Source organism: Pongo abelii, chromosome 6 (genome assembly GCF_028885655.2).
Source record: "Pongo abelii isolate AG06213 chromosome 6, NHGRI_mPonAbe1-v2.0_pri, whole genome shotgun sequence".
NCBI lineage: Eukaryota > Metazoa > Chordata > Mammalia > Primates > Hominidae > Pongo > Pongo abelii.
The window spans coordinates 47,570,532-47,596,105 of NC_071991.2; the positions used below are offsets into that span (position 1 = coordinate 47,570,532).

The 25,574-nt window shown below is 40.6% G+C and overlaps 2 protein-coding genes across 7 annotated transcripts in view; one reads left to right on the forward strand and one right to left on the reverse strand.

Moving 5' to 3' along the window:
- ELMO1 (engulfment and cell motility 1) overlaps window positions 1-25,574 on the forward strand; it is a 593,731-nt gene that overhangs the window by 67,056 nt on the left and 501,101 nt on the right. For 2 of the 6 annotated variants that reach the window (XM_054558906.2, XM_063725501.1), the window contains one exon: window positions 14,956-15,045. The gene's annotated coding sequence lies outside the window, so the exon portion shown is untranslated. 6 annotated transcript variants of the gene reach the window in all.
- On the reverse strand, window positions 5,862-6,303 carry LOC100451601 (small ribosomal subunit protein eS10-like). Its single transcript, XM_054559307.1, has one exon. The coding sequence runs from the start codon at window positions 6,297-6,299 to the stop codon at window positions 5,862-5,864; it is 438 nt and encodes a 145-aa protein (XP_054415282.1). The 5' UTR covers window positions 6,300-6,303.

Genomic DNA, 25,574 nt, shown 5'->3' on the forward strand with positions numbered 1-25,574 from the left:
TCCTAACCCTTGTTATTGAATGTGTTTTAGAAGAGGAAATGAAATTTTACTAAGAAGTGAGAAATTCACCATAGAAAGGATTTTTGGAATGATGGGAGTGGTCAATCCTGGAACCCTGTTGAAGACTCTCTCCATCGCTATGGACTGAGAAGAGGTGTGGACACTGGATTTCTCATGTTCTAGAGATAAATTTCCCTCGACATTGGTTTGTGGATGGTTCAAGCTTTAACTCTGAAAATTTTTATTTTTCCATAAGTTTACATTTATGTTAATCTTGTGGTCTACGTTCCATCGTGAAACCACCCATTGTTATTGTAAGTACTCTGGGATTGCCTTGTGAATTGTCACTTAAGAGGTAGTAGCCAGTTCCCAGTGGTTTTACTCTTCATTAGTGCAGGGTTGTAGATTACTGACTACTTTTGTACAGAATTAAGTCCACTTCATGAAGTTCTGCTTCTCAAACTCTAACTTTGGTACTGGAAATTTAGTAAACCAGTAATCTAGGGGGTTTAAATAATTATGGTCACCCAGATTAGAGAAATGGTACTCTGAGAAAGGTTGGTTCTTTTCTTAATAATGGTTGTCTTATGAATGACACCGACTGTGAAGTTGGACATTATCTGGGATCAGTTATCACTCTACAGCAGCTGGGTAATCTTAGACAAGCTATCTGTGCTATTGGCAGATTCTGTATTTGAGAATCCAGTTACTTGCTAGTATCTATTTGTAACCCCCAAATCAGTGCTTAAGGCAATTTTGTGGTCATTTGTGGATGAGCAGAGCAATGAAAAATTTGAGTCGCCTGATGGGCATGTTTCTAGCCCTGTCTTCTTGTTTCATTTCTCATATTGTAAACAAGTACTCTTTTTGTGGTCTATTTAATGCCACGTTTTTCACATTTTTGTGCTTTCTGTTGGTGATTTAGCTTTTTAAAATGGCCCTAAGGGTGGTACTGGCGTGCTATCTAAGCACAAGAAGGCTGTATGTGCCTTATGGAGGAAATACGAGTGTTAGATGAGCTTCGTTCAGGCATGAGTTACAGTGCTGTTGTCCATGGGTTCAAAGTTAATAACTCAATAATATGTATCAAAGAAAGTGTCTTTAAATAGAAACACACATAAAATAAAGTTGCACATTGATTTGTTGGCAACGATGTTGTGACATTACTCTCAGAGGGACCTAACTCCGTATTTTCCTTCAGGAGCGATCATTTAGTGTTGGCAAATTCAGTGTTTGTGGTGACTTTATAGAACACAACTACTTCTAATAGTGAGAATGGATTGTATTCAGTCTTTCTGACTATCAGCTTCGGAAAGTAACATTGAGACATTATCAGTCATTATGCCAGGGCAACACATGTAAACAAAGGCTATGTCAAGCAAACTGGGTCATATGGTCTTCCTATCCTGGGTAAAATGGATATTAAAATACCTCCTTTCAGTAGCATTCAGCAAATAATTGTCCATCCCCTATGTAGCCAGGTACTATACTGGGAAATGGGTGTCAGTGATAAACAAAACCAACATGTACTCTTTCTGCATGGTGTTTATAGTGTATTGGAATAGGAAGACACAAAATGAATAAGCATACAAATTATCATATTGTCTGTCATTCAATTGTCATATTGTCTGTCATTCAAAAAGCCACCAGGATGGCTAAATAGTAGAAAGGAGAGCTTTATTAGTAATATGGGTTTGCAAGCCAGGAAGAGGAAGTCTGTACATGGACTGAAGGTACTCTATCTTGGAAGAGGGGAAGGACGGCTTGGATTTTATGCCTCACAGGATTCATACTACACAAGAGTCATGCATATTTAGCAGGTTTGGGGGAAAAGCTGTGCATATTTATGAGAGGATCCAAGTGCATGCACAATGGGTAAACATATATGCAACATACATACATCCCGCATTCACTTTGGGGCATAGTTTTATTAAAACGAGGTGGAAAAGGCTCTTTACATCCAAAGGTGAACTATAGGACACAAAGACAGTTTGTGTGCATCCTCTGTAAGCTGCTGAAACTGGCTTAAGGTCTGCAGTACCTTATCCGAAAAGAATGTTTGTGAGGCCCGTCCTCTGTCCAATCAGAGTTGCAGTGGCTTGGGTTGTAAATCAGATTTAGGAGGAGTCTGATATCTCCTATTGGTTAGAAGTTTAGAGCCATAGGAATTTGGAAGTTTGCCATGCCAGCTCAGTCCTGACACCTCAATACATAAAAATCTTTCTTTTCTTAACCTTAGAGTCCATCTTAATTGATAAACGGGTATCTGTTTTCATCTTTCAGATCACAAGTTATAGATTATGACCAGTTCTATGAAGAAAAACAATAAGCTGTTATTGACAAGAATAAGTATAGAATTGGGAAGCTGGAATGGTGAGGCATGGAAGGCCTCTTTGAGAAGATGAAATTTAAAGCAAGATTGGTAGATGAGCTTCATTTTACCAAGAGAAGAGCTTCCCAGGTGGAGAATGAGGGAACAAGAAGAATGGGATGAGGCTGGGTGCGGTGGCTGACACCTGTTAATCCCAGCACTTTGAGAGGCCAAGGTGGGTGGATCACGAGGTCAGGAGATTGAGACCATCCTGGCTAACATGGTGAAACCCCGTCTCTACTGAAAATACAAAAAAATTAGCCGGGAGTGGTGGTAGGCACCTGTAGTCCCAGCTACTTGGGAGGCGGAGGCAAGAGAATGGCGTGAACCCGGGAGGCGGAGCTTGCAGTGAGCCAAGGTCACGCCACTGCACTCCAGCCTGGGTGACAGAGCTAGACTCTGTCTCAAAAAAAAAAAAAAGAAGAATGTAATGCAAGATAAAGTCCTGTTAAGAATTCTAGGAGCAATGGGGATCCACTGAAGGATTCTGAGCAGGGAAGTAATAAGATGTTTTACAGTTCTCTGGAGTGTGTGGAGTTGGAAGTGGAAGGAAGAGCAAGTGAATGCAAAGGACCAATTAGGAGGCTACTGTAGGGGTCCAAGCAAAAGTGACGGTGGCAGTAGAGGTGAAAGGAGAAGATAGGTTTGGAAGAGATACTCACAAGGTCAGATCTGTTAGTTTTGAATATGAATGTTTAAGATGAAAAAAAAAAAGATCAGGAATGATTTTCAAATTGTTTGAACAGAGGTACCATTTTCTGAAAGGGGAAATATTGAAGGAGAAGTAGATCACCGGGCACAGAGTCAAGAATATAGCAAATTAAAATTCATTTACATAGAAGACCATCTGTAAATATTAGTTTTTTTTTTCATTTATACCATGGCAGTACGAATTTTTAAAATGACATTTGTTCCTTTTATCTCCCTCTTTTTCTGGAGGGAGATTTGTAGATTCATGTTTATCCAAGTCCAAATTTGGTAACCCCTCTTTCTATTTTCGTATCAGTTTTCTGGATATTCTTTTGCATGCGTTAGGTGGACAGTCAGTTAATACTCATCTCATCAGTTCTGCCTCTCTCCACAAACTTCTGTGGTTTTCCTGGTGCAGGTTTCAGATCTGCTTCAGGATGCCAGGAAGAGAGAGAACGGGGAGCTTTATCTGGTCTAGATTCTTGTATAGTCCACACAGTACCCCAGCACTGGCCTTCTGAGGCTACAGCTCTTCAGTTCACTCCCAATCTCAGCTGCTGTCTCAGGGCAGAGTCCCCATCCCCGCATGGCTGGGACTGTAGAAGCTTCAGTGGCAGCCATGCCATCAGCTGGACCAACCCATCCCTAGGGACCTCCGGATTTTGTTTCTGAACTTGGGTTGTACTTCTGACTCCTCCTCCCATCTTTGGGAATTGCCTTGGGAAGAAAAGTTTTCCTCTTAGGGTTGCATGGTCTGAGGGATGGGGGCTGTGCATTAACTGTAAATAGGCAGACTAAAAGGAGAAAAGACAAGGTTGATTTCCATATGCTGAAGTACTCTTTGATGAGTGCTACACAGACAGATAAATTTTATACCGATTTAACAAATAAGAGTAGTGCAGAGCTTCAGTGGGGAAGTATAGCAGGCCCTGTTGTGCTTTTTGATGCTTATGGCAACTGATTTTGTACTTCCTGGCGCCAAGGCGCCGGCTTCTCCCACATAGCAAACAGCCTTGGAGGGGGTTCAGTGGTGGCTGGATTTCCTAGAGGTTCTGCTTAAATTCAGAATACTACTTTGGTGGGCTGTCAATCCCTTCAAACCCTAAATTTCCTTTCCTCTCAGAAGAATCCTGGCCCATCAGAGAATCTAAATTGAATGCCAGGAGAAAAGGGCTCCTGGAAGTGTCTCCTATCCACACGCAAGTTTATCTACCTTCTCCCCAGTGACCTGCTCTGTCTACCAAAGAGCATTGAGAGGGGTGACCGTCCTCTGGTCACAAAAAGGTGGTATTCCCCATTCTACCCTTGGTGGTGGTACTGGCACATTCCATTTACATAACTGTGTGAGGCCACTGTGTTGACTCATCCCTGAACCCAGAAGATCTGCCTCGAGTGACTTTTCACTTTGGCTACCCCGAGACACATGGCCTGGCAGCTTCACTTTCCTGAAACTTGTGAGACATACCACATCCTATGGATATAGAGATTTTTAACTACAGATGGTCCCTGACTTCAACTTAAGATTTTTGGGGGTTCAGTGGTGCAAAAGCAATAAGCATTCAATAGAAACTCTACTTCAAATTTTGAATTTTGATATTTTTCTAAGCTAGCAATGTGTGGTGTAATACTCTCCAAAACTTGCAGTCAGCCATGAGATCACACGATTTTGCCCACCTGTGGGCTAATGTAAGTGTTCTGAGCTCCTTTAAAGTAGACTAGGCTAAGCTATAATGAATGTCCTGTAGGTTAGGTACATTAAATGCATTTTTCACTTATGATCTTTTCAACTTAACAGGCTATAACTCCACTGAAAGTCAGGGAGCATTGGTAATGGATAATTAAGGGATGCTGTGAGTTACCAGTTTGCAGATTTCTTGCAACTTTTTAATCTCTGATAAATGAAAATGTTACACTCCAGTGGGTTCTTCTTGCCTGCTACACAGATAAAGCCAAAATACTGAGACGGTGGTGTTGAAATAGGGAATGAGTTTAGTTACCACAAGGCAGCCGAGCAGGACGACAGGAGACATTTCTCAAATCTGCCTCTCTGAGAGCTTGGAGGCTAGCGTTTTTAAAGGACAATTTGGTGGTCAAGAGGCTAGGGAATGAATGCTGCTGATTGGTTGTAGATGAACTCATAGGAGTGTCAAAAACTGTCTTCATGTGCTGAGTCAGTTTCTGGGTGGGGGTTACAGTACTAATTGAGTCAGTTCCTTGAGATGAGTCAGGTCCCTGAGGTGGCAGTCGGTTCACTAGAATGCAAAAAATCTGAAACATATCTCAAAGACCAATCTTAGGTTTTACAATCATGATGTTATCTATAAAAACAATTAGAGAAGTTATAAATCTTTTAACTTCTGGCAACATGACTCCTGAGCAGTAAGCGAGCTAGGGAACAATAGCTGGTTATCACTTACCTATGCAGGTATTCAGGCCCCTCCCATAGTTAGCCTTGTCTATGCCCAGGAATGAGGAAGGGCTGTTCAAAGCAAGATGGAGTCAGGTATGTCAGATTTCTTTCACTGTCATAGTTTTTTGCAAAGGCGATTTAGAAAAACATTTAAAAACAGTGGGCACTAGGTCAGGTCTGTGATCAAAGGTATAATTCTATGCCTTGCTAACTGAATTTGTTCATCGCTTCCTTCAAGAGCTGTAAGAATCAGTGTTTTTTTTGTTTGTTCATTTTTTTTAAGTTTTTTTGGCTGTAAGTTTATTCAATGCAAAATAATCCTCTCCAGTTTTACTGAGGTGGCTGACCATGTTCACAACCAAATCCTCCTCTAAACTGGAATTCAGTTGCTTACCAAGCCCCAGCCTCCACTTTCTTGTTGGCACCTGGAGGCACAGCACTATGTCTGCACGTATCTCTGTTGGCTTCCCCTCTTGTGAGTCTTGCAGGTTGCTCAGTCTCCAGACCTTTAGGCCGAGGCCTGCCAGTCTCTGGACGGCTGCGGCATAGAGTGGCAGGCACAGTCTCCAGGGGCAGATGAAGGTAATCACGGAGATACTGGATACCCTCATTGTTAAGGTACCAGTAGAAATGTCTCCAGGCAAACTGTTCCTTCACACAGCGTCGGGACTTGAGAGACTGCATGGCCTTCATGACCTGAAGGTTGGGCACATTCTTGTCTGCCAGCTCCCAGTGCTTAGGCATGTGGACATCCTTCTTGGCCACCATGACTCCCTCCTTAAAAAGGAGTTCATAAATGGCAATCTGGTTCTTCTTAGGCATCAACATCTTGGTGGCTCTGGGGTCCGGGTCCGGGGCCGGGGCTTGAATCATACCTGACTCCATCTTGCTTCGAACCTCACCAGCTAACTGCCCTTGCTATTCCTGGGCATAGACAAGGCTGACTATGGGAGGGGCCTGAATTCTGCTAAGACCTGCATAGGTAAGTGATAACCAGCTGTTGTTCCCTAGCTTGCTTACTGCTCAGGAGTCATATTGCCAGAATCAGGTTTTTGGTTAGGAACCATTTAACATTTGTTTACTAGATTACAAAAACAGAAATATTTTCTTTTTCTTTTTTCAGTTACCAAGTGTTTAGCAAGGGAAATGTAATCTGCTACAATATGATTATGCCTTCTCTTGAACACTATGTTGCTTCTAGGGAGAGGGAGTACTAGAGGAATCAGGAAGATGGGAACAAAGAGCAAAAAATTACTTCGTGGAGTTAAGAGATTTTTTCTTTCTTTTCTTCTTTTTTTTGACAGAGTCTTGCTCTGTCACCCAGGCTGGAGTGCAGTGGTGTGATCTCAGCTCACCGCAACCTCCACCTCACCGCAACCTCCACCTCCTGGGTTCAAGCAATTCTCTGCCTCAGCCTCCCAGGTAGCTGGGATTACAGGCATGCACCACCATGCCCGGCTAATTTTTGTATTTTTAATAGAGACGGAGTTTCACCATCTTGGCAACAATGTCTTGAATTCCTGACCTCGTGATCCACCCACTTCAGCCTCCCAAAGTACTGAGATTACAGGCGTGAGCCACTGCGCCCAGCCAAGATATTTATTTATTTATTTATGTTGAGATGGAGTCTCGCTCTGTTGCCCAGGCTGGAGTGCAGTGATGCAATCTTGGCTCACTGCAACCTCCGCCTCCTGGGTTCAAGTGATTCTCCTGCCTCAGCCTCCCGAGTAGCTGGGACTACAGGTGCATGCCACCACACCTGGCTAATTTTTTATATTTTTAGTACAGATGGAATTTTGCCACATTAGCCAGGATGGTCTTGATCTCCTGACCTTGTGATCCACCCACCTCGGCCTCCCAAAGTGCTGGGATTACAGGCATGAGCCTCCGCTTCCGGTGCCAAGGGATTTTTTTAAACAACTAACTAATGTTCTTTTTATCTGGCAACCTGTAATGATGCATTTGATATAGCATATATAGGTTTTAGCAAGATTTCAAAAAAATTATTAATTCTCGGACAACATGGGAGAAATGAGAGCTGGATGCTAATATACTTAGACATGATGGTTGCATAACAACAGCGAAACCTCAGCCTCCCCTCTCCTTCTCTCCCTGTGGGTACTTGGGTGACCCTGAGCTGATGTTCAGCTAGGACTCACTGGCATACTGGTGTTAGGGCCAGCATTCATTCCGATGGATCATTGTGCACCCTGTATTGTTGTTAAATATTTTAAATATGCTCTCAGGGTGTAATAAACTAGAGTTCTCTGGAAAAGCAGACCAAAGCTGGGCCACGGCCACGTTAGCTCTTTGGGAACTTCATGCATGGTGCCCATACCCTACCTCTAGTTAAAATGAGAAACAGCAATAAAATAAGTAAGGAAATCCAACACTGTACATTTTCCCCATAATGATGACTTCAGTATATCTTTAGAAATATTAAGTAACAAATTATGTTTTATTTTCTCATTGATTGGGTGCTCCTTTCTGGTGCCTTAAACATGAGCCTTTGTTGAGCTCAGCGTAGGCCTTCCTGAGGCAGCAGGCAAAGGAGAGAACTGAGAATTAAGGATTTGTTCTGTTTATATTTTGAGCTTCCATTGGTAGTTGTGTTGGTTTAAAGTGAGTGCACATTGTTTGCACAGCCATTAAGCATTTATGATAATGTATTGAATTGTTTAAAATAAAAGCATTGCTAAAATTAAAAAATTAAAATAGCACCATAAACAAATAAGGCTTGGATTTTTTTTTTTTTTTTTTTTTTTGAGATGGAGTCTCGCTCTATCTTCCAGGCTGGAGTGCAGTGGGATGATCTCGGCTCACTGCAACCCCCAGCTCCTGAGTTCAACCTATTCTCCTGCCTCAGCCTCCTGAGTAGCTGAGATTACGGGCATGTGCCACCACACCCAGCTAATTTTTTTTAATTTTTAGTAGAGATGGGGTTTCAACATTTTGGCCAGGCTGGTCTCAAACTCCCGACCTCAGGTGATCCGCCCTCCTCAAGCTCCCAAAATGCTGGGATTACCGGCGTGAACCACCACGCCTGGCCACCTTGTAATTCTTTTAATGGAAAAATAAAGCAAAATACTCAACAGAGATGGATTTACTACAGAAGTGTAAATTGATTAAACTACCACTTTTGCATATCGGATTGGTGAAATGATTTGCTTTTCACTTTAAGTGTGCCTTTCCCAGAACCGACCTCTGCTAGCGCCGTCTTCACTGTTACACCTGATTCCATCTCCTGCTGCACCATGAAATGCTGACTCTCAAGGCAGACAATGGGACAGGATTTCAGACAGAACCATTTACCTGCCTGTGTGATGTTTCCTTGTAGGTGACACAGCACGGGTGTCACTTCTGTACCAGCTGTGGAATTCTGGCTCTTCCCTTTAGTAGCCTCAGGATACAGGGCTGGTTCTGGCTTCATTTACCATCATTAAGAGCCTGTCTGACTGGAAGAGATGTTATCTCATGATAATTGTTCCCTTCTGCTCTTTGCCAGGTTGGAAAAATAGATAATGGTGAAAAAGTGTGCTGAGAAGCACCAATTACCAGATCCCCTAATGAGTGAGGTATTAATCTAGAAATATAGTGGAAAATTTCCTTTAAATATGTAAACTAGACTGAAGGGACTGGCAGAAAGTAGGGTGACAGTTGTGTATGAAATTATTGCGTTTTTATTAGTTTGAAATACACTTGCATATGTTTCTGTTAGCTCTGGGGAAGAGAGAAAATTTTATTAGTGTAATTCAAAGTTATAAAAAGCACTCACTATTAGATTGCTATAACTTTAAAAATGAGATGTGTAAGTTAGGAGGGATAAAAAGATAAATGCCTGGAAAATTTTATTTTGACCTGCTTGACTTAGTGAACTTAGAAAATAATAATGATCATTTCTTGAGCATGTATTATGTACCAGGGACTCATTGTAATCATTTAATCATCACAGCAACCCTATGAGTTATAGCAGTATCATTCCCATTTTACAAATGGGGAAACTGAGGCCTGTCAGGGTTAACCGATTTACCCAGAATCACCTGGCTAGTTAGTGCTAGATCCAGGGTTCTAGCCCAGGCCTTCTGACCTCAGAGGTTATGGTCTTCATTCTTCATATTTTAAATGCCTCAGTCACTTAACTTTTTTGGGTTAGTTTCCTTATTTTTAAAATGTAGGGACAAGACTAGATTCTTTATAATAAATTAGCGTTTTGAAACTGTGCTATCTTTTTTTTTTAACTGAAACTGAGCAGAGGCAATGTTCATCACATACTCACTGCAAAAGGTCAAGAGAATGACTAAATGGTAATTACCAGCAGTATTTGTAGCAATTTAAGTCATTTCAGGATTTTACCTTTGACAGTTATTAGTTATTAGTTTTAGTAACAGGGACACTGAGAGAAGGTATTTCTTGGTCTACATCTCAGTTGCTTCCTGATTTCTCTCTGAATCAACCTCCCCCAACCCATCTCTCCCTGGAGCTGCTAAATAATCACACCTCAAGCAACGGAAATCGGCTGCTCTTCGCAACTCGTCAAGGGAGTGATGACTAAATGCAGAGGATGAGCGAGAAGAGGGAATTCAGGCAACGAATAAGAAACAGGCCACTAATTAGGAGAACCAGGAGAGACTGCTGTTATCCTGTGCTATTCAATCTGGAAGTTACTAAACTCTACCTTAGTAGAAAATGTGCGCCTGACTTCTTTAGGAAAGAAAAGAAATGTTCATTAGCAGATCATAGATTCCTCTAGATTGCTTGGAGTTTCCTAAGACACTGCCAATTGAAATATATATATGTACTTTCATATTTATTACTGAAGGAACCCCCCCCATTTTGTTACCGTGCTTAAGTTTGGTGTTTCACATAAGTTTTCCGAATAAATGAAAGCTAAAACTAAATAGTAAAAAATAGATTATAATGAAATGTTAAACCTTTATTAAGTATATGATACAAGCAAATGATGCATTAGAACATCTATGCATTGTTTAGTTAAGAATTATAAGATGAATATCCATGTACCCATCATGCAGCCTAAGAAATAGAACGCTAGCAGTACTTCTCAAGCCTGGATCCCTTTCTCTTCCCTAACTCAAGTAAAGATTGTTCTGAATATTTTATTAGTAATTTCTTTGTTTTATTTTAGGGTTACACAAATATAAATAATATTTTTTTTACAACTTTACAAAAATGGAATGATTCTCTCTGAGTTTTTCAGTGAGTTGTTCAATATTAACATTATGTTTCTGAGATTCAACTATGAGAATGTAGTTCACCCATGTAGATGTAGTTCATTTTTATTCTTCAGAGTATATTCCATTTTATGAATATGGGACAGTTAATTTTTTCTCAGGGGAGATAGACATTTGTTTGAGTTGTTTCCATTTTCTTGCTATTAGGAGGACGTTGTAAATATTTTTGTCCATCTCTCTTAGTGTAGATGAGCAAGAGTTTTTCCAGGATGTATACCCAGGAGAGGAGATGCTGTGTTGAAGGCTACACACACCTAAAATTTTACTGGGCAATGCCAACTTGTTTCCAAAGTAGTTGTGCCAACTTTAATTCTCACCAGGAGTACATGAAAGTTCCTGTTGCTCCACATACTTGCCAAAATTTGGGGTCTGTCAGATTATATACATTTTCTAGCCTTTTGGGTATAAAATGGTGTCAGCTTGGGGGTCTCTGCATTCCTCTGATTACTAATGAGGTTGACCTTCTTTTTATAGGTTTATTGACCTTCTTGTTTTTTCATGAAATGCCTGGATATGCCTTTTGGCTTGCTTGTCCTTTTCATATTGATTCATTGGAGTTCTTTATACATTTTGTGTACCAAATCTTTGTTCATTATAGATGTCACTGTAGAGGCAGAAGGGGGGTGATCCCTTTTCTCCCCATCATAAGAGTCACAGCCCACACCTTTATAACAAAATATAGATCAGCAAGAGAAAAACATAACAAATTCATTAATGTACTTAAATACCAGAGCCATACAAAACATATGAAAACTCAAGAAAGAACCAGATGGTTGATGCTTAAATATCCTTTTCACTGGGGAGAAGGAGGTGGAGAGCCGTAAATGAATGGGCCCCAAAAAACACACCAGTGGTTTTTAAATGATTCTCTTTGGACTCTGAATGGGACCTAAGGATAAATAGTAGCTGCAGACAAGTTACAGGAAGGTAAGGGCAGAGCCGAATTGTGAACAAAGGTCTTATTATGCAGATAACAGTCTTCCAGGTCTTCCCTTGGAATTGCCCTCAGGAGAGCCGAGGCGAGGCTGACTGGGCATGGTGTCCTGAGCATAGAGACTTCTAGTCTCTTCTCTGGTGGTTAATGTTTCCTGGTTATTTAATGAGATTCCTAGGGAGGAGTTTTGAGGCAATTGCATTTCTTTTAGAAGTTTTCTCAATCAGATAAGGGAACTTACAGAGAGCCAGTCCTGGTGCTTCGAATAGTAAGGAGGATCAGAGGGAGTAGGGGGAGGTCAGAGGGAGAACTTGAGGCTGCTTCATTAGTTCAGCATGTCAAAGCACCATATTTCAGGGTGTTTTTTGAGCCCCAGCATTGAAGATATCTTCTCTCAATATGTGGTTTCTATTTTTTTTCTTAATAAAATTTTTTTTGTTATATTTTTTCTTATCAAACCTTTTAATAAGCAGAAATTCTTAATTATATTGTAGATGAATTGGCCAGTCTCTTTTTTTTTACATTTTGGGCTATATGTAGCTTGCTTAAGAAATCCTTCTTACCCGTTGGTTATTAGGATATTTTTGTATGCTAAGATTTTCTGAGATATCTGTTTTTCTTTTTCATTCAAATAGTTAATCTCTGGAATTGTTTTGTTTAATGTAGATTGTAAAGTAGAGGCTGATTTCATTTTGCCCCCTACATTGTCCCAATGCCACTTATTAAATACAGGTTGAGTATCCCTAATCTGAAAATCCAAAATTTGAAATGCTTCAAGATGCAAAGCTTTTTGAGTGCTGACATGACACTCAAAGGAAATGCTCATGGAAGCATTTCAGATTTCAGATTTTTGGATTAGGGATGCTCAGCCAGTAGGTATAATGCAAATACTACAAAACCTGAAAGAATCTGAAATCTGAAACACTGCTGGTCCCAAGTATTTCAGATAAGGGATTTTCATCCCTCCCATCTCCCCCAGCCACTGGTCTGCACTGTCACTTTTGGCACATATCAAGCTTCCATATGGGTGAAAGTCCTCCAGACTATAAATGTTACATAACCTTGTTGACATCTTTATAATATTGGGCTCTCTTAATCTTAAACTTTATATGTTTATCCATTTATTTTGGTGTTCTTTAATATTTTTCAATAACTTTCATTGCTTTATACAGAAATATCTTGTAAAATTTTGTTTCATATATTCCTAAGTGTTGCAGGGGCCAAGAGGGAAAGCTTCTCCCTTCGTCTCCTGAAGGTTTGCTAAAAATATACTGACAAAAGACCAATGAAAAGGAGAGAAAGGCATACAATGTATTTAATGTGCACAATGCAGGGAATCACATGAGAATGATTTACCAATAGCCCAGTGTAGTCCAGATGCTTATCTACCCTTCTATATATGGGAGAGAGGAGATAGAGAATGTGCAAATAAGTAAGAAAGTTCCCCTGAGCTCTGAGGGAGGTGTCAGGAAGGTGAGGGATGGAACTTCACTGTGAGCAAAGGTCATCTTATGCAGATAAAGCCTCCCAGGTAATCTATGAGAGTTGCCCTTAGGAGAATAGATGAAAAGCCTGTCCAGATGTGGTGATCTTCTTTTCCTGGGTGGTTGATCTTTTTGGGTTATTTGATGAGATTCCTAGGGAGTGGGGTCTTGAGAAATTCCAAAGAGAGTTCCTCCCAGTGCTTTGGGAAAGAAGATCAGAGACAGGGAGGTGGAAGCAGGTCAGAGAGAAACCTTGGTTCTGAGGCTTATTTCTGAGGCTTTTCACTTTTCAAAGCACTTAGTATGCCAAAGCTCCATATTGTGAAGAATCATTTTCTGCACTCCAACACTATCTTCTTGTTTTATTATTATCATGAAATGTATATTTAAGACATAGTTCTTTCTGATGCTTTGTTCCTGGTGTATAGAAATGCTAATCACTTTAATATATTGATTTACACTCAGAAACCTCGATAAAGCCTTAATAATCCTAACAGTTTCTGATAGACAATAATATCATCTGAATAATGAAAAATTTGCCACCCCCATTCTTAAAATGTTTAGAATGAGATTTCCAGTACAATATTGAATAGAGGCAGTGATATTTGACTTCCTCGTCTTGTTTTTGATTTTAAAGCAAAAGTTTGATGGCTCACAGTTGAGCATGATGATTGCTAAAGATTTTCTGTAGACATCCTTTAGGAAGGAAGCTTTCTGCCATTCCTAATTTGCCTACTTTCCTAAGATGCTTTAAAAAATTATGATTGACTTGTGTATTGGTCCTGTTTGGCGATAGCAGAAAGGAGTTACATTTATTATCCATGATTGTTTTTGATGTCTGCCATGGATATTAGCGGGGAGGGAAAGATAGGAGGAGGTTATATATGCTTGTTATATACTTGTTTTCTGATTGCTTTATATGCTATAAAATAATTTCTTGCAAATTACCTCATTTGGGTTATTGTTTCCAGTGTCTTTTGTTTGTTTGTTTGTTTGTTTGTTTCTGGTAGGGACTTAGAGCATTCTGATTCCATAACTGTGGCTGGTCTTATGCCCACCAGTTTTTCCTACTACACACGGGTGATATTCAATTTGCACTGTGCTTAATTAACCTATTCTTTCTTCCTTAGTCTTCTCTAGTCTTCCATGTCACACACTTAGTGAATTGCACCTGTAGCGTGTTATTATTCACTATACTCCTGAAGAATTTTCTTAAAGTGTCTAAAAAATCAGTGGTGCCCTTCCAAGCTGATCATTTTCTTCTTTCATTCACTTATTCACTCACCAGATGTTCGTTGATAGCATACTATGTGACCACAGGTAAAATGCTGAAGAAAACATCCCTGCCCTCATAGAGTTTACACTCCAGAGTGGAATTAGGACAATAAACACATAGGCCGGTGTGTAACATTGCTAGGTAGTGATGCGGTGAGTGAAGGAGTGGGAGAGAGAAAGAGAGGGAGGGATTACTGGGAATGTGTGTGTGCCAATTTTACTGGCATTAGGTTACCTAGGAAAGGCTTCCCTGAGGAGATGACCTTTGGTCTGAGTCCCAAATACAGTGAGAAAGTCAGCTGTGGGAAGTTCAGGAACAGCAGATGAATGACAGTGTGGTGTGTCTGGGGAACTTGGAAAAGTCAGGTGTGGTCACCAGAGAGCGAGCTAGGAGAAACTGGTAGGGGACAGAGAAACAGACAGAGGCCAGGAAATGCTGGGCTTGCAAGATCCTCATTAGAGAGATTTTGCTTTTACTGATGTGATGAAACTATGTAAGTATATTTTAGTAGCACATAATATTTTTGTTTACTTTCTCAAAGAATTCATCGGTCTGTTATCTGATTTCTGGGAATAAGAATGCATCCTGGGCTTCACTCTTGTCTCAGAATCTCCAAACTCAGTGATTGATAGTAAGAAGCTTCTTGTTAATATTTTTGAAATGAATAAAGACTGTCTCTTTCTCCCTTAGAGGAGTTTGGAGAATGCTATTGCTGAAGTTGGCCTGGCTCACTGCACCATGTTGGGAGGTGATGCTACAGGGGGGAGATTACAGAGGAATAAGCCAGCATTGAGTTTCCTCTGTGGTAGAGGCTCATTGTGTGAGGACGGGAGATTCTCAGCCTGACTTCCTTCTCCTGGTAGAAACATCTAACTTAACCAAGTGTAAATGATTCATGTGTGACTCCATAACTTTGTCTTGCTTGTGCTCCTGTTCTAAACTCTAGGTGTTGGGAGATTGGAATGGATCTCATTTTGAACTGGATCTTAACTTCTTTGCTTCAATCACCTGTTGATAAAACGAGATTATAGAGCAATATTTGCTGACCTTCCTCACAGAGACCCTATGTGTGATGAAGTGATTTAGATGTTGAAAGGGTGGTTTGTTTTCTTAATATATGAGGAATAGTTAATGCTAAAGTCTGATATAAAACGATTATTAATAATAATTTTTATTTTTATTGTATGTAGTATAATTTAACTCTGAAGAAAAAAATTCTGGATATTCTTTTGAGACCACCGAAAGGATATGGTGATAGTTTCTTCCTTTGTCTTGTAAAAGAATACATGCTATAGAGATCGAGGAGCAAAAATCAGGGCATTCTTTCTGAATTTTCTTTCTCATCTTTTAGCTGCTTTGAATATGATGTGATTTTAGAAACAACTTAGAATTTAGAAACAACTTCTAGGTCATTTTAATAAGCTTGGGAACCTCCTTGGTGGAGAGATCCCTGTAAGTGGTGAATGGAAGTGAAATCTTATCTTGGGCATTCATCTATCAGATATTTTCTTATTAATGTACTGGCTGTACTCTTTAGTAGGTTCTGCAATACATATTAGCCATTTTACATTTTCATACTTGTGAAGCTTAAAAACACTGCACACATTTGATACTACGTCAGTACAGGAGGGAGAATGGCGCTTATGATAATACTTTACTATGTCTCTACCTTGAAAAAGTAAGTAGTGAGTTGGAATAATTGTGTAAGTGACTGAAAGAAAGGAACCTACTATTCAGGAAAGAAGACTTTTCAGATTGTCCGCATTGATTAATGCATTGGTTAGTTCTTCAACTCCCCACTTTACCTCAGAAGCCACATTTTTTCCTGTGTTGTCTTCACCCTGGGTTTGAACTTCTATTACGGCTGAAATCAAAGTTTTGGTCATAAGAAAGAATAGCTGAGATGAGTAGCTGGTGTTTGAGAGCTGGTGCTTCACCCATGCTGGGTAGAAGAAGGCTTCTCTTCTGCTTTTTCCAGCAGGAGAGCTTCTTCAGGTCCACTGTTGAGCAGGTGTCCTGCTACCCATTCTGTCCTGCAGTGACTTTGGTGTTGGTCCACACCAACCAGAGAGCTTGGGTACAGGGTTGACTCTGTGGAGCTCGGAAGCTCCTGGGTTCACTCTTATCTTGCCCATACTTCAGTAGGATCCCCTGCAGGCAGCTTGGGAACTGATCAGTGCTCAGCAAAACAACCTCTTTTATTTTCTGGTGTCCTTTTGAAAGACCCTTCACTCTGTGAAGTTTCACAGCCTTTGATTACTGCAAGAATTTAGGACCACATCATAGAATTTAAAACACAAAGTGGAAATGTGGCCTGGTGTTAGAAGTTATTTCCGTAAGAGAGAATGGCTGTGTTTTCCATTCGATGAGAATGGACAGGAAAACTGCTGTTGCATTTCCATTCTCAGCAGGCTCAGATGGAAACGTGTGGGGGTGAGGAGCTTTCTGTTTGATAAAAGCTAAAAAGCCCACTCGCATTTCTAACCTTTCAAGTTATGACAGTCATTCACGACTGTCAAATATAATGGCATTTTGGACATCATCCAGGAATCGTTAATAGGTTCCAAGTGCCTTGACACAAAGAGTTTATAAAAACATTCTGAGCTTTGTTAAGAAGACACTTCTCACCCACCTTCAATAGGATTCACTTTTTGTGTTATCTTTCTATCAATGGTAATAGAAAAGCCAATATCCTTAGTTGTCTGGTACCTGAAAAACAGGATGTATCCACAAAAGCACTCGAGTTTGCTCTCCTTCCTCAAGCAAAACTTGCCAAATTTTAAGATGGTGAAATGAGAAGAAGAAGAAATTTGGTTTTGAGTTGAATTTTCCCTATCTTAATTACAGAAGGTAAGTATTCTGAAAAAAAAAAAAAAAATTAAGCCAGCATTAAAGCATTAAAGCATTAAAGCGTGCCTTCTAGAACCTACAGGTTATTTTCCTATGTGTTAAAGGTTTTGAAAACAAGTGAAGAAGTCTCTTTCTCCCATTGGATGAACATTTAGGTATTTAGGTGAAAGCAAAAATGATCAAGTGTGAATAAAACTCTTCAGGAGATCTCTAGTTTAAGAATAAATATGTTTCAGCATTCTTGCTTGTTGTCTGAAACTGGGAACAATTTTAGTCCTAGATTTAACATCATATTTGGCAGAATACATATTTGGCAGAATACACTCAACCATGGGAGGGTCCCCTGTGTCTCTCTGGAGTCTCATTTTATATTAATAAAGGCATAGATGAAAACTGCTTAGAGTCTTTGCTTCTGAGGGAAACACTGATTGAGGATTGAAGTTTGGCCTGCTGAGAGCATGGTCAGCCTTTGCCCGTATATTGGCCCAGGTATGGGGTATGGTGTGGGGGTATTGTCTGACTTCTGTGGGGAGAGGACTCCTTTATGTCAGAGAGGCCTAAGGCCCTGGCAGAGTGTTAGTCAGAATTGAATTGAGAGAGGGATTGCTGAGGGATTTGCATTAGTCAAATGAAGAAGCATGGGTGAGAGTGGGTGGTGGTGGCTGTGGGGGGTTAGAGTCCTTCTAGGCCTAGGTTGTGATTTTCTACTGAACCCTTCCCTGCCTTCTTCGGTTTTCTAGTCACTTGGTTTAATTTTTCTCCCCTGATTCCTAAGCCCTGGAGGTGTCTTCCTTTTCTTTCAACTTCTACCAATGTTTAGATCATATGGTCATGTGATTTCTGAGAATTTAACTTCATAGCTTATCCTCTTGTCTTCTGACTCAAAGGCAAGCACATTCAAGATTTATTTTTCCCCTTCTAGCAAAAAATGAAAGGGGAGAAGTGAAAGGAGGTAGGTGTGCTTCAGAGTGATTTCAAGTAGCTGGGGGTAGAAAGGGAAAATGGAGAGGAAGAGAGACTGCATTTCATGGTAGGAGCTTGGCATGTTTGGGCAACTGAGAGAGGGCTGGAGCCACTGACATGGGATGGGGATAGGAGAGAGGAATGAGGTGAGGGAGAGAGAGATGGATGGATGCACGGGATGAGGTCTGGACAGGTGGGCCCTGGTTAGATCACACAGGCCTTTGCGGGCCGTGTTAAAGACTTTGGATTTGAGCTTGAGAGCAGTGGGGAGCCATTGAAGGGATTTAAACAGAGGAGGTGTTTGAAAGTCTTTGTGATTTCAACTTTGGAGGCTATGTGGAGAATAGATCTAAGGGCTCTTGCAAGAGCCCAGGTGGGAAATGTTGGTCTGGCCTAGGGAATGTTTGTGAGGGTTGAGTTGGATTGGTGGTAGCCTGGACATGGAGGGGAGGGAGAAGGAGTGTGAAGGACTCCTTGGTCTGGCACAAGGACCTGAAGTCATCAGAGGGCCCTGAAGTTGTCAGAGGGCCCCGAAGTCATCAGAGGAGGCTAGTTCATGCTGTGGCAACAGCATCTTCAACATTTCAGGCTACTGCAACAGAGTTTGCAGTCTTGCAAAATCTGCTGTAAGTCCAAGTGACCCTCCAGGGCAGCTGTCCTCAAACTCAGTGGTCTAGTCTGCCTTCCATATCAGTACAGGTTCTACCAAATTCACTGTGGCAAGGGAAGAGAGAACCTGGCTCTCCAGTGCCTCTGTCACTTCCACTCACATGTCTTTAGCCACAAGAGTCATATATATGGCTGTGGCCTTATCCTGCAAGGGGGCTAGAAGTGCAGTCCCCTAGAGTGCTCAGAAGAGGGGAAGCAGGAAATCTGGTGTAAAGGTATACCACAAAGCCATTTTCTAATGTGAGGAATCTGAAGGAAAAATAGCTTCTGGAGGAAAGAGTTCAGTTTTTGATACGTTAAATTTGAGATGCTTGTGAGATACCTAAGTAGCTATGTCAAGTAGGCAGTTGGCTATTTGAGGGAGGAAGGAAGGAAGGAAGGAAGGTTGGTTGGTTTGGGTTCAGGATATACATTTAAAATGTGTCTATGGGATTGGATGAGACTACCTAGAGACGATGCCTGGAGAAAGACAAGGACTCAGAAATGAGCCCTGTATTAGTTAGTCTAGGCTAAACTCTGTTGTGGGTCCAAGCAATCTTAAAAGTGCTAGTGGCTTATCACAGGCTTACCCATGCCAGATGTCCACTGGGGCACAGTGGGAGGCACTGTTGTATTATAAGTGTACCATCTGAGCAGAAACTTTGTGTTTTGTGTTCAGTGTCTTGTGCCCAATACCTAGAAGCATACCTGGTGGGAGGTAGTACCTGGCAATACCTGGCACAAGGATGTAATAGAGAATGAATATATATATATTATATATATATATAATATATCTATGTTATATATATGTTATATATATGTTTTATATATATATACACACACATTTCTATTTCTGTTGAGGTACAATAAAATCAATTTTCATTTAGTGATATCGACCAATGTATGTAGTCATGTAACCATCACAACACAGTCAAGAAACAGACCATTTTAAAGCTTTATTTTATTTTTTATTTTCTTCATGCTACCTTGTATAAGAGAAATAGACCAATTTCATCGCCCTAAAAAGTTTCCTTGTGCCCCCTTGCAGACTCTGTTCCCACCTCACCCCTGGCAACCACTGATAGGCTTTCTTTTTGTGTGTGTGGCTGGGTCTCTGTCTCCCAGGCTGGAGTGTGGTGGTGCAATCTCTGCTTACTGCAGCCTCCACCTCCTGGACTCAAGAGATCCTCCCACCTCAGCCTCCCAAGTAGGTGGGACTTACAGGTGTGTGCTACCATGCCTGGCTAATTTTTTTGTATTTTTTATAGAGACAGGGTTTCCCCATGTTGCCCAGGCTGGTCTCGAACTCCTGAGCTCAAGCCATCCGCCGGCCTTGGCCTCTCAAAGTGCTGGGATTACAGGTGTGAGCCACTGTGCCGGGTGATATACTATCAATATAATTTTGCCTTTTCTAGAATTTTCTAGAAATGGAATCATATAGTATGTGGTCTTTTATAACTGACTTCTTTTATTTAGCATAGAGATTGGTAAACATTTTCTGTAAAGACTCAGATAGTAAATATTTTAGGCTTACAGGCGGGATGGTCTTTGTAGGATCTACCTACTCAGCTCTGCTGTTGGTAGTATGAAATGTGTACTGAATGGGTGTAGCTTTGTTCCAATAAAACTTTGATTACAAAAATAGGGAGAGGGCCGGATTTGGCCCATAAGCTAGAGTGTGCCAATATCTGATGCAGCGTAATTCACTCCGGATTTACTTCTATTGTTACGTGTATCAGTAGTTTATTCTTTTTTATTGCTGAGTAGTCTTCCATTGTATGGATGATGTTTTGTTTATTCATCGATTGATGGACATTTGAGTTGTTTTGAGCTTTTGGCTTTTATGAATAAAGTTGTTATGAACATTCATATACCTATCTTTGTTTTCATTTCTGTTAGGTAAATCCCTAAGAGTAGAATTGCTGTGTCATATGATAAATGTGTATTTAATGTTATTAAAAATGTACCAAACTGTTTTTCAAAGTCTTACTATTTATCAGCAATGTGTGAGAATTCTAGTTGTTCTAAGTTTTTATCATCATAATGAGTGTGTACTGAAGTAGATACTTATTAATATTCAAATGTCAATGGATATAAATGAATCATTGAAAATATGTTGTGAGTATTGTCCAGTGTCACTCATATTTTAATGTGATTTTTTTAAATGACTCTTATTCTATCTCATAGTTTTGCCATATATTATTAAACTATTTTCTATTCTTTAATCTTAAGGTTTTTATAAAATTTTCCTGAGAACAATGTAGACACTACCTTTGTAGATGGCAGTTAATTGAGTGTTAGACTTACTGATAAGGGGGCAGAGCGCAATTTGTCTTTACACTTTGCAGTTACTGAAAACCACACAGGCCTTACTACTCAGTTGGGTTGAGTATTGGTTTGAAATCTTTGAAATGTGCGAAGCCTAATTTAATCTCACCTCTGAATAGGCAGCCACTTTAGCTCCTCCTGGGTGTACCAAGGACTACCCACAGGCAGATTCTGGATTTTTCTCCAAAAAGTTATATATCTGTTGGACCCCTAGAGTTTTGTCTTTTAAGTGTGTGGCTGAACTAATTTTTACCTGGAAGAACTTTATGTAGATGTTTGAAATGTCAACCTTGGTTTTTTTTTTTTTTTAATTTCAGTTAGGTTTCATAAACTTTCACTTTAAGCCGTGTAACTTCCCAGTGAACTCTCTTGTACCTGAGTGAATTGATTTGCTATTTAGGTTCTTTGCCATAATAAGCTCATTAAATGCTGGGGCCTGTTACCAAAAAGTGATTCTTTCAGTTTTGAGTACTTGTTCTGAGGTTGTACTCTGACAGAGCAAGATGTCAATTAAGATTATTCCTTGTTAGTGGAAATAAAATCACCTTATCTGCTTATAAAAGAATCTCTCTGTTCTTTCTCTAAGGGGAGGGAGAGTATATTCAACTCATACAAAGTTTATCCATTCATGAAGTGAAAAGGTAAAAGCTTAGAGGTCACGAAGAGATCCCCGTTTTACCAGTTCGGAAATTGTGATCTGAGCCAGGGGTATTTTTCCTGCAGAGCTGACTCTCAGAGGTAGTATCAAGTTGCAGCTTCTATCACAGCATCAAGAATGGAGTCTTTGTGGAGCCTGAAAATCTCAGGCCATAACTGATTCCTGTCCACAGAGTCAAAGTCAGAAGCAAGTTCACCGTGTCGCAGTCAGTATTACACAAGTACAAAGTGAAAAGGTGTGACCGTGATCAATAATGGAAAATTGCATAAAGCCTTTTTCTTCCTTGTGAACCAGCCTGGATTTGGCTTTCAGAGTCAGGGATAATGTGCCAGGCTCTTACTCGGTGCCGGGCACTGTTCTAAGCCTTTTGCATATTAAGGTCCAAGGAAGTTTAGGGTAATGGTTCAGAACACTGCCTTCGGATGGGCTAGATTGCTGACTAGCCAAATAAGTGACCGGTTTCCTCAGTGACTCCATCTACCCATGTTTAGGGTGGGGATTATGATAGCGCCTTTGTCATGGGGCCGTTGTGAGGACTGAATGTGTTAATCAGTATAAACTCTTTAATAGGGTACATGGCACAGGGTAAGTTATATAGGTGTGTTGGCTATTACTGTCATTTTAGTACTCATACTAAGAAATTGTTGACATAGGTACTGTGGTTTGCTCCATTTTACAGATGAGTAAACTGAGGCACAGAGAGGAATTTTCCCAAAGCCACAAGGCTAGGAGGTAGTGAAACTAGGATTAGAATACAGACAGTCAGAGTCCAATCAGTGGTTGTTAACTTCTGTACTCTGCTGCCTTCCTGCTTATTAGGAGAAAATGGCTGTGCCTTTTTAGATGTAATCTGCAGTAAAGCAGATAGTCCTGCAAGGAAGGAGTAGGAAGGCTGTATTTGGCACTGATGGCTTGGACTTTACCACTGGTTCCTCCAGATGAGTCTCTACACCCATTGCCTTGATACTGGTCAACAAATTGGATGAGAGTCTGTCTTCTATTTGGAGTAGTCCTATCTCAGTAAATGACATCACCACCTATTCTGTTATAGAAGCCATAATCCTGGGTCGTCAATGACTCCAGCTTCTCCTCTTTGTCTATTATCAATTGTTTTGATTTTTTAAATAGCTTATAAATCCATCACCTTTTCTGTCGCCACGACCACTCCAGCCCAAGTCACTGCCATCAGTCACTTTCTTACCAACCTACCCCATCATCCTTGCCCCATGCCAGTCTGTTCTTCATGTAGGCAAAGGTGAAATGCAAATCTGGTCAGCTTGTGCCCGGGCTTAACACATTACCTGCTTTTACATTCCAGTCCAGGTCTGTCTGCCTCCAAAGCCTGTTCTGTTTTTTTTCCCCATCTTTCCTCTATAAAGTTTGTAGGAGTTTCAAATCAAGGCTGAGAAAAGTGAGATTTGAAAGGCCGAAAAAAGTAAGATTCTTAGGTGTCCAGTGGAATCTGTTTTTTTTTGACCTTTCTCATCAAATTCACACCTCAGATAACTAGGCCGCAGAATCTGTACCCATTACCAGGCCTGTCAGCAGAACTCAAGTGTTCCACATGGGTTTATAATATGGGGTATTTTTCTGGGCAATAAGATGCAAGATGGCCTTCTCTAATTTTTTTCACAATTGCCTTCATCAGTCTAGCTAGGGGTTTGCGTGTCTGTGTTTGTGTACTTGTTTTTATTGTCATTAGTTTGGTTTTGGCACAATAGAGTCCTTGTCAAAGCGGATATTAGCAGGTTGAGTTCCAAGTTTGCTAGAACTGAATGCAGATACAAAGCATTTGAAATTATCGGCATACTGTTAATGGAGGCTAGAGGAGAAATCAAAGTAAATTTTCAGAAGTATGAAATTAGCAAACTGCCAACACAGGGTTGGAAGTTTCTCTATTTTCCTCTTATCAGCTTTTAATCTGATCATTTCCCAGGGAGTGCAGACAGGCTGTGGGGAAGCTCTCTGCCCATGCTAACTTGAGGGGAAAATGAGCATTAAAAAAACAATTCATTCAGAATGTTATCCTTGGGATACCAGTGAGCAGATCAGAAACCCTAGGATGTAATCAATAATACTGGCTTTCAGAATAGAACCACAGACCACTTTCCCCCCAAATATGCACCACAGACTGCCATTTAGCACCTCAGATCTTATTTATCTATGCATTTGAGCAGGAACAAGTATTTTTGTTCTTAAGCATGGCCCACTGGCTCCACTGCCATCTTGATGTTTGTGTGAAAAGCTCTCACAGTATGGCCGTATGGCCATGCTGATAGCCTGTACCCTAACTGTGTTTTATCTTAAACCAAACTGCAGCAAACTTGTGAGGCAGCTCAGATAAAAACTAGAAGGAAGATATTTGTATCATAAAATCCAGGGAGTTTTGGCAGAGCCTCCTAAGGTGAAAGAGATGAGAAGGAAAAAAATCTATAAGTTTGTTTGTCTTACTAGTGAGGGTAGGGTTGTGGCCAATAACTAGAGAGATAAAATATCTACAACACTGAAAATGGGGGAAATTTGTTTTTTAACTGCATCTTTCCTGAGAAACATTCTGAGGTTCTGCTGTTTAGAGCCATGATAAGACAACCCTAGGAATGAAGCTGAGTAATCATTATGTCTTAGTCTCCACTAAAACCACAGCTTCTGGGGGGCAGCTGGGCTGAGGTCTCACCAGCAAAGCTCATTAGGCCCCAGGTGGATCATGCCTGCTATAGCAGCAAAGGGTGTGATACCTGTGTTCAACCATCATATGGGCCACTGTTGACACTCCTGAAACCAAAGACAGGTTAGCAAGCAAAAAGCATAACACATTTATTTAATAAAAGTTTTATATGACATGGGAGCCTTCAGAAATGAAGACCAAAAGCCCCAGAAATGGAGACCCAAAGCCCCAGAAACAAAGACCCAAAGCCCCATTCTTATGCTTAGGCTTGATAAAGAATGGACAGCCATGTAGAACTATGATTGGACAAAGGGTGTGACCTAATGGCAGTATGACTCAGGAGGAACCTCAGCAAGGGCAGTTGGTTCAGATTCTTATTGGTCTCTCTGTGTAGCATTTCTTCCTCCTGGATATAGGGCAGGACTCCTCTGGAAAGAGGGTCTTTGGGGAGAAGGTAGAAGGAAGAGAGTGATCTTCCTAGGTTTCATGGTTTACTTTGGTGGAGAGAGGTTCTAGTTTCTATGACCCACTTTGCAGAAGAGGATTTTTTTTTTTGTATTTATTATTCTCTTATTAAGATAAGTTAATGCTTAAAGGATTTTGTGAATTTGTCTTCCTATCCATTGATCATTTTCCTTTTCTTTTTTTTTTAATTATACTTTAAGTTCTGGGATACATGTGCAGAATGTGCATGTTTGTTACACAGTTATACACGTGCCATGGTGGTTTGCTGCTCCCGTCAACCTGTCATCTATATTAGATATTTCTCCTAATTTCATCCCTCCCCTATCACACAGGCCCCGGTGTGTGATGTTCCCCTCCCTGTGTCCATGTGTTCTCATTGTTCAACTACCACTATGTGTGAGAACATGGGGTGTTTGGTTTTCTGTTCCTGTGTTAGTTTGCTGAGAATAATGGTTTCCAGCTTCATCCATGTCCCTGCAAAGGACATGAACTCATCCTTTGGAGAAATAGGAACACTTTTACACTGTTGGTGGGAGTGTAAATTAGTTCAACCACTGTGGAAGACAGTATGGTGATTCGTCAA